At 43.1% G+C, this 13,485-nt stretch overlaps 1 protein-coding gene across 1 annotated transcript in view; it reads right to left on the reverse strand.

The window, feature by feature from the left end:
• Positions 1 to 4,186: 4,186 nt before the first annotated feature.
• Positions 4,187 to 13,485, reverse strand: part of micu1 (mitochondrial calcium uptake 1) — a 102,244-nt gene continuing 92,945 nt past the window's right edge. The window contains exons 11-12 of the mRNA XM_080740423.1: positions 7,537 to 7,626; positions 4,187 to 5,494 (exon numbers count right to left, since the gene is read on the reverse strand). Coding sequence (XP_080596549.1) covers positions 5,331 to 5,494; positions 7,537 to 7,626 — 254 coding nt within the window. The 3' untranslated portion in view covers positions 4,187 to 5,330. The remainder of the gene's footprint in view (positions 5,495 to 7,536; positions 7,627 to 13,485) is intronic.

A 13,485-nucleotide genomic window follows, 5' to 3' on the forward strand; every position in this document is an offset into this window, starting at 1 on the left:
TTAAGCCGTGACATCATTTTGTAGTCAGACCTCCAAGCAGATTTATTGTCAATATCTGTCCCTCGCTATTTCAACAGATCCGAGACAAAAATAAAGCCCCTATGACACGCCCCTATGACAGAGCAGTGGGCGTCATTTACTGTTGTCACTAAAAAATAGGCCGTTAATCTTTGCCATAGAAATTTAGTGAAATATTGAAGCCATCCAGGATAGGATTAATGGTCAATGTATGGTAGATTTTTTTTGTGTCACCAATAAACCACACACTGCTATATAGTGGTCCCATATTAACCACTTTCAACCAGGTGTCCCTAATTTTAGGCAAAAAATAAATAGCAGTGTGTTGTAAGCTTGTAGATATATTTTGAAGTATAAAATAGCGCTTAAAAGTCAAGATTATATTGGCCAGTACCGGTAATTTATTTGAATGTTCGTTTTATAGAGTTTATGTCCTGGCATAAACTCTGGTGGGAACACCACAGGCTGGGAATACTGATGAAAGACATTTCAACCTAATCTCATCCCTATCATCCCATATCCCATCTCTCCTCAGCACCATTACCGGCCATCAGTCACCATCAATGTGTGTGCGTGTGTGTTTTCAGGACACTGCGGTAGCGTGTGTGTGTGTGTATGTGTTTTCAGGACACTGCGGTGGTGGTGTGCGTGTGCGTGCGTGCTCACCAAGAGCAGCAGGACAATTCATTTATGGCAACAGAGCCCTGCCCATGCTGTCCATTTCAATTACAGAAAACTGCTGACTGTTGCTGCTCACACACATTACCGTCTTTCATAGCCTACATGCAGTGGTGATGGATGGAAAAAGTACTCACGTGTTTTACTTATGTAAAAGTATCAACACGGGCAATGTAGAAATAGTGATACTATGTTACATGTAAAGGTCCAGAATTTAATATTTACTTGAGTAAATGTACAGAAATATTGGTATCAAGATGTACTCATTAATGCAGAATGTCCCATTTCAAAAGATATTTTGAAAATAGCCAATCTACAAGCTCTCAATGCATCGCCACGCAAAGCATTGTGAGATGTGTAGATCAGCTATTTTCAAATGGCCGAGATGTACAGTAGTATATATAGGGCTGAAGTGGTTAATGTATGTATTGTAAATAATAATCCAAATCTACAAAAGTAACAAGTAACCAAAGTTTTCAAATAATTGTACTGTTTGCCTCTGAGATGTAGTGGAGTAGAAGTATAAAGCATAGAACATTGGAAATACTCCGGTATTCCACTGCCTACATGGACACACACACACACACACACACACACACACACACACACACACACACACACACACACACACACACACACACACACACACACACACACACACACACACACACACACACACACACACACACACACACACACACACACACACACACACACACACACACACACACACACACAGAGCAAAGGTTCCCCGCTTTCTTCATGCCACATGACAAATGACTTCTTACAGCCTCAGAGATTAGTCTCCATAATCTCACACTGCACTTCCTGGCAGCCAAACATCGGCTTTCATACATCTGTATATTTTTAGATGTGTACCGTCTAGACCCCTCTCTTTGCTTTAGTATTATAGGTTGAAATGTCTTTATTTCTCCAGAACTATTCCTGTGGATATTATTTTGTATTATTTCATTAGTGCAGGGATCTTCAACGTTTTCAGGCCAGGGACCCCCACACTGATGGGGAGATGGAGCAGGGACCCCTAGTCTGGTAGGATTCACCTTGAAACATGGGCTGCATATTGTTGTAGTGTTTTTGGTTGGTTTCTATTCTGAATGTTTTGAAGGTTTGCACAGGGCTCTACTTCCTGTATTGTCCCAGCTCAGATTCTGAGCCTGGGACAACTTCCTGCCCAGGAATATCATAGTTTTGGCCCAGAGGTTCTTCTCGCCCCCCTAGTGGCGAAAAAAAGAACCTCTGGGAACTCAGATTGAGGGACCCCCTACCACCTTGTAGGGGGGGCTACAACATATATTGTATATTTACAGTACTGTATGTATACAATTGTTTCATATACAGTATGTACAGTAGGAACATTCATGCTTTTATTTTAAACATATGTACATACAAGGTACATCGAGCAGGGCGGCCATAGACTGCCATTTCTGAAGATACCTTATTAACTGAGAGCCAACGTCAATACTATCAACAATCTGTCAATTGCACAGTAATCATGTATCAAAATGGACAGAATCATGATTTATTTTTAACATAAATGTGGAAAATGTTTTTTTTTTATGGTTTAATCTAGCAACAATTTTGCGGACCCCCTGCAGTACCTCCACGGACCCCCTGTTGAAGACCCCTGCATTAGTGTATCGACTACTTTGTATCTTGTTGCACCTGCCATGATGATAATAAAGGAAGTGATTGGCAAATTAATCAAGTCAACCACAGTATGTAACAGACAGAAATCATGTTTGTTATTAAAAACATTTAATATTGCAATTGTTTTATATATATATATCCATCTCATATAAAGTCATTCAATAAGTAATAACACTCATCATAATACACTTTGTAGAGCCAGGCAGGCGCTGTGGATCCATTTGTAACCAATGAAAACCTAGACTTGACCTGAAGACGGCACTGAACCAGGATCAGGAAGAAAGAGACCCACTGATGCCTAATTAATGCTCCGTCCACATGACGGTGTCGCGAGCAGAAAATAGCAGACCCACAAGCCCACGGAGTGTTGCATTACAAGGTTCTGATGAACAGAATTTGTCCTCTGGGATTCAAACAAAAATAAAATCTTACGAATGAAAAATGTTGTATGGCCAAGTCCACGGTGTGAAAGGAGCCCCTCAACACTAACGCAATAAACACAATATGTACAGTAAAATCATGATGTTTTAGTAATATTGTCCCTGCTGTTCTACATACTGCCAGCCAGGTGAAGAAATCCCAGACTGAGGCTTTAAATCTTTTTACATGTAACACGCCGTAAGGGCGGTGAAACAACAAAGCTTCGCATGGCGCGTCGCTGATTGTCCACAGCCGGGGCGCTACTAGCGTGACACACTCACTGACGGACGGACATGAGCGGCAGGTTTTCATAGTAACTGCGGCTTTAACATTTGATTTGATGCAAAGTATCCGAGAGCGAGACCATTAGGGTTTATGGATGAAGCTTCTGAACATTATGTTTAATTTGACCTCTTCAAATCAGGGTTCCCACACATTTTTACCAATTAATTTCCAAAACTTTTCCAGAATATTTAACCTAATTTCCAGGACTATATAACAATAATTCAGCTCAATAACAACTCGCTTTGCACAATGCCCAAAGACAGGTAGTGTATGCCAGTGGTTCTCAACCTTTTCAGGCTGTGACCCCCGAAATAATCATATTTTAACTGGGGACCCGGCACCCTGACGAGCACTAAGAGTTGAGGAATTTTGTATAACACGTTTCTATTGTGAAAATAGCAGATCTACATGCTCACAACAACGCCTCGCAACGGCTATGTAGATCGGCTATTTTCACAATTTCTGCCTCTAATATTTGACAATTTGGCCATGTTTAACACATCTAGTGCCTCTTAATCTGAAGGTTGCTTGGTGCCTCGGCGCCACGCAGTTTCCTCCATAGGCCGCCGCTATTATTTTGAAGGGCTGGAAGGGGGTTGTTTTTGTTTTTTTGGATTATCACTTGACGGCAACGATTACGTCATCTAGTCACATGACAGTGTGGGACAAGAAGAGGAAAGATGGCTGCGCCCTGCCTTGTGCCTTGTTTACATTTAGATCTGCTGCAAAATGTCTCAAAATGGCTATTTTGTTTAAATGAAGTTTCTTTATGGGCCTCTCCATTGACTTAAGATTGAGGAGCTTCACTTCGCGTGCACGCCCAACGTGCGTTGTAAACAAATCGCCGACATTACCGATGCGGGCGGGACCGGAGCGACGTACAGTAAGTAATCATATCTTTACTGTATATACAGTAAGATTCACAGTCCTCACCGTCAACGGCGCCATGGTATTAACCCTTTCAATGACGGTGAGGACTGTCAACGGCGGCGAAAAAGTTAATTTGTCATTTCAGAGGTATTAACAAAATCAATAACCAAAGACAATGCATAGCTATTTGTTCCAGGACCTTCCAGGACCCTTGATCAATTCCAAAACTTTTCCAGTACTGGAAAAATATTTTTTTTTAAATTTTATTTTAGGGACCGTGGGAACCCTGTCAAATGCTATAATCTTAAATATAATAACAAACCATTTTCGCTGTGCAGTGTGCTTACTGCTATGGAAACCAAATGAGTCCCATGGGTTGGCCATTTCCGAGGCAGCGACACCGTCCGTCGCGCATCAAAAGTACGAATCGTGCTTAACAAGATTAGCACCCGCTGTCTCACTCTGCTCCAACACACAATTTAAAGAAGGTTCTATCCTATTCGGCCCTTGAGTAATATAGAAGGGAACATGCTATACAGTTGAAGGTCACGCAGGATTGAATCCACCTCCCCCTGCGTTGTCTTTGCGGTCGAAGAGTAAATCACGTTAACTGCGGTTATAAAAAAAAAGTGCTGCTTTTAGCATGGTAAGGAAAGGGTCTCTTTGATGTGTTTGCTGGCCTGCTTTATAGAACCCTCTTCCTCCACAGAATTTATGGCAAAAATAAATATACCAGAAGGTACTCACAGTGCCTTTGACAGGCAGCACACCTGCACTGCAAAATCTTTAGTGTCAATTTAAAACTGCAATCAGGAATTTCTATTTTGTGAATAAAAATGTTATTTTGACTAAGGGACTGTCCGTTTTTTATCCACCAGGGGGGGCTAGTGCTGAAGATATGATTTCATTTGTATTTTCTTAACCCCAGTTGGCATATCTCCAGGCAAAGCGGGTGTTCCGGGTGTTCCGTCTTAGCTCAGTGGTACAAAGTTAATCTGGGCTGGAGACTTGGGTTTGAACCCCGGAAAGTGGCTTTAGGGATTGCAGCTTTAACTCTTGAGTGTGTAAACCATTTTTACACTCTCGAGTGTCGAATAAACGCTCAGGATTTTTACAGTCTTCTCAGGATGTGCTCCCCCCGGGCCCAGCATCAGCGTGCTTGAAGCACAGTGTTTGCAAAGCTCTAAAAAACCACAATGACACGCGTGCAAATCGATTATGCTTATCATCACAATTGCAGTCTTGCCGAGTCCCTTGCATTCATTCTCTAATTCCAAGTCCAGGAGGCGGGAGGTGCCTTTGGCGCTAGTTGTGATTCCGATTTATCCCACATTCAGCCATTCACAGAACACACACACACACACACACACACACACACTGCCCCCGTCTCTCTACTGCGTCTTGGGCGTGGCAAAGTCCCAGGCCGTGTCCTGGGCACACTTCCACATGGCGCGCACCAGCCGAGTGAAGCCCATGTCCTTGGGTTTCTCCAGGCCGCGCATCAACCGCTGCTTCATGATGGCGATGAATTCCTTGTTACTCAGCTCGCCGTTCCCTGAGGACCATATATGGAGGGATGCCAGGGTGGGGGTGGGGTTGCAGGGGAGGGAGGGAGAGGGGAGGAGGGAGAGGAATGATGATGAAATGATGAGAAAGGACGTTAAGTGAAAGAGGATCAGATGAAGAGGAATGATTTGCACGCAGCGATGCTATGCATCAGTCTGCGGGAGGAGACGAGTGAATTCATGTGAATGAACATCGGCCGCCGTGCGCCGATTGGCTGTCGTGACCAGTGGTGGAAAAAAGTACTACATTTCAAAGTAAAAGTATCAAATACTGCATTGTAGAAATATTCTGTTACAAGTAAAAAAAAAAAATGTAATAAAAATCTTCGCCCCGAAATGTACTGTAAATAGGGGTGAAGTGGGTCATGCATGTTTTGTATAATAATCAATCTACAAAGTAACTAGTAACTACAGTTTAATATTTGCCTCTGAGATGTAGTGGAGTAGAAGTAAAAGTACTTAAAACTGGAAATACTCAAGTAAAGTAAAAAAAAAGAAAATACCTCAAAATTGTACTATTAAAGGAGTAGTTCACCACCAAAATGACTTTTTTTCTATTGATTAGTCATGCCATGGAGAGTAGAGTTCAATAATATTTTTTGGTTTTTGTCACATTCCTAAGACAAAAATTTGATTCGAGTAAATTTACCCCCATTGATTCCGGATGGTGACCCGTTTCGAAACGGGTCACCATCTGGAATGAATGGGGGTAAATTTATTGTTATCACATTTTTGTCTTAGGAATGTGACAAAAACCAAAAAAAAATATTGATCTCTAGTCTACATGGCGTGACTAATCAATAGAAAAAAAGTCATTTTGGGGGTGAACTACTCCTTTAAAGTGGTAATGACATGCAAAAATAATCAATCATATTAGCCAATGAAATTAATTTATTGCAGTTACTATACTGAAAGGGTACAGCAACTGTAATAAATGTATTTGATTGGCTAATATGGGGGGAGGGGCAGAGTTGAGTGTGCATCATTATTTTGAATCTGCCCAGCAGACAGCTGACCGCAGTGAAAATAATGAATTCGAATAATAAATTAAAACCAGCATTTTGCAGCTGTAAAAATTATAAAGATTCTGCAATTTCATGGCATATTTACCGCTAAGAATTACAAGTCTTCTACAAACAAGCTGTCAGAGATTAGTATCGAGGGTCCAACTTTCTCCTCCCGTGCTCCAGAACATTTTTAGCGGCCATGTCCTGGCGTCTAATCTACTGGTAGCACCGGAGCGATCCTGCGGGAGCACTGTTGACTGTTCAGCCCCCGCTCATACACTGTGTGTGTGTGTGTGTGTGTGTGTGTGTGTGGTGACAGAAAATAGCTCACAACGCGACGCGATGTGAGCTTGTAAATGGGCTATTTCTATGTGCACGCCCCCGTACGATGAAGTAAACATTCACTACCAGTAACACTCCCTAAACGGGAGATAAGTGACCGTCAGGTATACACCGCTTTGCGTGATTTTAGGGCAAAATCTGTAGGAGCAGTGTCCAAAAATGTGTTTGAAAAAAGTGGCCTGATGGTGGCGCTAAATAGGACCGATGCACAGATCCATGTTGACATACTGTGTACCGCTTTGCGTGATTTTAGTGCAAAATCTGTAGCAGTGTCCAAAAATGTGTTTTGCAAGAATCGGCCTCATGGTGGCGCTAGAAGAGGGCCATGTGAGAAATGAGGGGTGGGGGTTGTGGTTTGGCAGCCAAGGAGTGTGTGTGCAAAGTTTGGCATGGATAGGGGCAACGGTGGCAGAGATATGAGTATGGGAAAAGTAAGACAGACTGACAGCAGGTGGAGGTTTTGATAGTAACTGTGACCTGACGGTCGCAACTGCGCAATCAATCTGTGATATGGTCCCTCCCCATTTTTAGACCGTTTGTAGAAAAAACACGTGACCTACTGTATCATAATGTACATTTTCGGGGCGTGACATCACAGCTTTAAGCGCAGTACTTGAATAAATGTATTTACTGGCCGCGACAACGTCGCGAGCATGGCGGCCCGTCAGCCACTTTCAACTTACCGTCGCAGTCGAAGAGAGCGAAGACCACGTCACACACGTGGTCCGACAGCTCCACCTTGGCCACGGTGCGAGCTACCTGCTTCATAGTGGCTGGAGAGAGACAGAGAGAGACAGAGATTTACCATTTGCACTGAGCAGGAGTAATAAACGTTAATGCAGGACATGCAGGAACAGGAGCTGGCTCAAAAATGACCCGTTCAGAGTAGAGGACATTGTGTGCAAGTCAAGCTGCTGGGGATCAATAGCAGACGGAGCTCCTCTCCTCTGCCAGGGAGCCTATCTGATGAATGTGAGAAAGGAGGATAAGGGGGGCTGGGAGAGGAGAGGAGAGGAGGAGGAAGGGTGTACAGGAGCAAACAGCACTGGGGCAGGAGCCAAACCACATGAGAAGATTAAATAGGAAACCGAGTGAAATGGGGAGAGGGAGGGGGAGAGAGAGAGAGAGAGAGAGAGAGAGAGAGAGACGGACCGTCAGGGTGATATTTAACAGAAGAAAGACAAAAACAGAGAGATGGAAAAAGCTCCATCACAACAACCAATGCTTATCTATACATACATTTAAGAACTGCAGCCAGCGGTTTTTGTTTGGTAGGACCAACAGACCAAATGCAGCACTCCAATTGGCTAGGACTGATCACGTGGCACACGGAGTTCCTAACCGGAAGTGCGTCCGGCGGTCAAATATGTCCGACCGGAAACGTGCGCTGCGGCACAATAGTTCCCCCCCCCCCCCCCATTTTTTTTTTTTGTTTTTTACTTTTTTTTAAACTTTTTTTTTTTTCTTTTTACCTTTTTTTTTTTTTTTTTTTTTTTTTTTTTAAACTAGATGTGCGACCCTCTAGTTGAACTACAACATAAAAGGCACAACACTGGAGGAGAGAGAGAGGGGGAGGGCAGGGTGAACTACTGTGAGCATTGAAAAGTTACACTGGCCCCCCCTGGTGGAGAGAGCTGGGTACTGAGACAAGAGTCCCATCAGGTGAAGAGACAGAGAGGTGGAGAGCAGTGCATGGCTCCATACAGAACAGCATAATGCTGCATAGAGCCGTCACCATTATGGAGTTCTACTTGATGATTAAATAATATAGTCTGGTTCCCCTGCAGGGGCAACCACACTAATAAATAATATATTATGGTCAAAATACACCATAATGAATTTATGCACGAAATGTGTTTTGAAATAGTGGAATTAGCCGATCTACAAGGTCTACAAGCTTGTAGATCTGCTATTTCCAATATATATATATACTAGAAAAAAGCCCCCTGCGGGGGCTTAAGGGGGACACACGCTGGAAGCGGAGGCGGCGCGGAACGCCTCGTCTGCCGTGCCGATACGCCACTGTTCTATTTGTCCAGCGTTGCCGAGCGTTGAACATGTTCTCCCATGCTTCTCCCCACCGGGGGAAATGGATGTGCTGTGTGGCAGCGCGCCGCATCCAGTTGGGGTTACCGCGCGGCACTTTACGTGCGTCGATACCGCGATGCGACGCTGCGCAGCTGCCCGCGTTCAGTGTGTGCTCCCCTTTATGTCCCTAGTGCCCAGTTGTGTAGGTGGCCACCTCTCCAAGTGCCCACATATCCCTATTGGCCAGTTAAAGGGAATGGCCTACAACCAAACACGGCCCTGACTGCGTGGGGCCCCAGACAGCCACCTAGGGCCAGCCCTGCGCCACCTGCCCAGCCACAGGAAAAGTAGATGATCAGCGAGGCATTTTTGTATTATGTTTTTTACACAATTGAACAACGGACAGTCGGACGCAGAGTTAGCAGAAATGCGGACAGACTGGCTGGTACGTATTCTGATTAAGGTAGTGAGATAATATCCAAGATTTATCATTAACAAAAAGGCACACATGGACACTAATGGTAAAATATATATATATAGTTACAGTAATGTTCTACGCCACCTAAATAATAACACAACCTCCTCCAGTCCCTTAAGCGGCCGTGGCCCCACCTCCCCACCCGGTCTGGGCTGTCTGAAAGTGAGTTAGTCTTTTTTAGGGTGTCAGGCATATTCGCCTATAACATATTCGCCTACACGCATTTGGTCCTTTCGCCTGGCATTTTCGCCTTGGAGGAGAGTCTTTTCACCTACCTGTCTGAGCCATTTCACCTACCCTCAATTCTGCTGTCAGACTGTCCATGTTTGCATATTATCTCTTTGTCATTTAAATATTATAGTGACTGTGACAGTGGTGTTACAGTACATGTCAAACCTACACACGGCTATCCTATGCACTCCATAGTAATCACATAAATACAGAGCTATTGGAATCAGGTGCGCCGAAATAATTAATTAATCTATGTCCCGATACTACATTCTTTGGTGCAGTATTGAACAGTATTGTAAAATGAACACTATTGTAGGCCTATATTGTTTTAACATTAGGCTATACAAAATAGATATGTAGGCTATTAGCCTATATAGGTCTAAGATATATAATACACCTAAATAGCCTATAGAATCAACCTTGCCTGTCAACAGGCATAAAAATCTATTTTGCCATTTTGTATAAAATAAATAAAATTAAAATGTGATGTAAATAATAAATGTCAATTAAACTGTTAGATTCACTTGACACCACTGTCACAGTCACTATAATATTTAAATGACAAAGAGAAAATATGCAAACATGGACAGTCTGTGTGTGTGTGTGTGTGTGTGTGTGTGTGTGTGTGTGCGTGTGTGTGTGCGTGTGTGTGTGCGTGTGTGTGTGTGTGCGTGTGTGCGTGTGCGTGTGCGTGTGCGTGTGTGTGTGTGAGATGTTCTGGGCTTGTGTTGACCTGAATGGCCCCTGGCTGCACAGTCCTTTTCCGCCCTCTAGTGGCAGAAAAGGTGGTCCTAGCAAGAGGTGGCTAAAATATATGCCTGTATAAAAAATGATGTTTTATATTAATTGTATACGATGTAAGTACATAGCATGGTGGCAAATGTGCCTATAACGTTGCCAGAGTACTGATCAGTACATATGCCAAGCGTGGAACCTCTAGGATTAGTGGTTTGCTGGGAATAGGGAGCATAAGCCATTGTGACTCCATGGAGCCCTTCTCCAATTACTATATGTAAGATGTAAGATGTAAGATACATATATATGTTTTTATGTTTCAAAGTGTATGAACCCTTCTGAAACAACTATGACAATTATGCAAAATAATTGCGATCCGCTGGTGGTCCGCGACACCAGTTGACACAGAAAGGAGCTTTGTTTTATATGTGATATATCAAACGAGATCAAACGAAGTCACGCCTATCCTTTGAAGGCAGCAGGTGCTGGATCTAAAACCAAACAGAGATCAAAAAGCAAGAAAGGAGCCCACACTGTAACCACCAATAACAATCATGACCATTATGAATCCGTGAGACCAGCCGCCCTCAGTCAGTGATGGTTTTCTCAGTGGGATTGAGTTACTAGGGCCCAAGGTGGAGGGGCCTTAATTATTTTATACTTTAGCTATTGAAAAATAGCAGATATACAAGCTCACAGCGCGGCACCGAGGGCCGCATTGCGAGCTTGTAGATCTGCAATTTTTGAAAAGTCATGAAAATGTGTGCAAATCTTTGAATGTATATATTTTTTAAGCAAACATTTGTAACACAAACTTTGCTTCTAGGGGGTCCCTGGAACTAAATATTTTGAGATGGGGATCCGTGGCCAAATACATATCATTTTGGGGGTCCTTCACATGAAAAAGTTTGAGCACCACTGACATTCAAACCCTTGCACAAATTTTCAAGATTTTTCAAAAATAGCAGATCTACAAACTTGCTGTGAGCTTGTATATCTGCTATTTTTCAATAGTTAAAGCGCAAAATAATGCATTCCCAGTCTAAATGGGTTAAACCCCCCCCCCCCCCCCCCCCCCCCCATGAAGAACATTCATGGGGGGCCCGCAGTACCCAGGGCCCAGAATTTGGTGTGACACCCCTGTCTCTCACTAATGTTTTGCCTACTCAATCAAGCAAAAGAGAGTAATTAACAACCCACTGAAACTCATTGTGCGTGACTTCGTTAAGACCCCCCAATCAGACCAGCACCTCAACGAGGTGATAAATATTTATATTTATCACCATGTGACAACATTCATTGCCACAACACAAAAACCCCGTAAAGAAATCATCCCTGCCTTTCAGCAGGCATTGTGGGAGATGCCGTTCTCCCAACCCGGCAGGCACATGGAATTGACAAATAGGACAGGACCCAATATAATGGCTGGGAAAGCGAGATTCATATTAATTAATTTTCAAGTCTTCCCTCCGCACGATGGGAGCTATATATATTCATAATATCCATTCAAAAGTCCCAGGTGGTAGCACGATTCACTGACGAGGAGGAGGAATGGGTAGCGAGACTTGCGACGCTTTCAGGCTGCTCAATGAACTCAATCTGTCACTTACTTCAGGCATAGTGAATTTCATTTTGTGGATAAAGTGGCTCCGTTCAAAGCCAAAGAGGAACAACAGGGATGAGGAGTGAACTGTTTGGGGGCATATTTCACATGTTCCAAAACAGGGATTTGGGGTGTTTTGAGTGTTTACTTCCCAATGCCAACCGCCAAACAAAGCCCACAAAGTCTAATGTTCGTAAATGAAGATGGAACAAACCAGCGAAATTATTATTATATTATTATATTATAGGCAAGCTACAACGATTTTCAGTTATAAAATATAGTCCAGAGAACAGAGAAGATACAGTAACAAACAGGCCAACAAAATAAAAAATCCATTATGTATTAACTCTTATGCCTCATTCACACTACAGATATATAGTTGAACGTTTTGCTTGGTAATTCAATGTAATCTCAATGGAAACCAGCTTTAAAGCTTTCAAAGCTTTGTTCTTTGTGTGTCCTGCATCTTTAAAGCTGGTTTCCATTGAGATTACATTGAATTACCAAGCAAAACGTTCAACTATATATCTGTAGTGTGAATGAGGCATTAGCCAGCCAGATCGCCAAACGTCGCCTTGGGGATCATTTTCTGATTTTTTTGGTATTTTTTTGACATTTTTTGAGCTATAAATGACCATTCTAGGTTCATATAAGCTTAAGCTATGAAAATGCGATGGAAATGACATCATCGATGACGTAACCCGGAAGTCGTTCGGCCATAACAAAGCATAGGCCTTTCCATAGCATTGAAAGCTGACGTTTTTCTTATCAAACTTTACCATATTTAGACAGATTTTCATTCGGAAAAAAATGGCAGGCTGACAGAGTGGTCACTCAGGAGCAAAAACGAGTGTACACGGCGCGTGCACGTCGTGCGCACGCTCCAGGATCGCTCCCGTTCGGCGGACCGGGAGCCATAATGGCGGCTCCATAGGCGGCCATTATGGTCCACATGCTGTCCAGGCTGAGTCCAGACTGCAAGACCTAATCGTTGGGCACACTCTAGTGGTATAGTACGTGTACTACAGTACATTCTGCAATTATATGATCCCTGCTGGGTTAGGCTACTGATAACTTGGAAATTAATAATATTCCTGGCAGTATAGGCGCACAAGCATATTGTAAATGGCTGTGTATGTGTTAAGTATAAAGAGAGTACAATTCTATCCACAACTTTACAACATCCCATCGAGCATTGCGCAGAAGTTGCACAGAGCTTCCGGCCCCGCAGCCGAGTGTGATCTACAAGCTCACAACGGTTGCATCTGCGACGCGACGTGAGCTTGTATGTCTGCTGTTTACCGGAAGTGTCCTACACATAATGCTCCAGTAAATGTTTGCGGAAACACTGTGAGTTCATAATAAATAGGCCTGCATTTAATAGATTTCAATCAACAAAATAACAAAAAGGTTCCACAATATAGGGAAGTGTAAGAGCGTTACGGGCTTCGAACACAAACAAGAGAATCTAAGGCTCACTTTACAAGGCATAGATCAGAACAGAAAACGGTAAAGTGCCGTTTGGTTGTCACTTTTTATTCTGCATTTACACGGAGG

This window comes from Nannobrachium achirus, assembly GCF_963921795.1.
Source record: "Nannobrachium achirus genome assembly, chromosome: 13".
NCBI lineage: Eukaryota > Metazoa > Chordata > Actinopteri > Myctophiformes > Myctophidae > Nannobrachium > Nannobrachium achirus.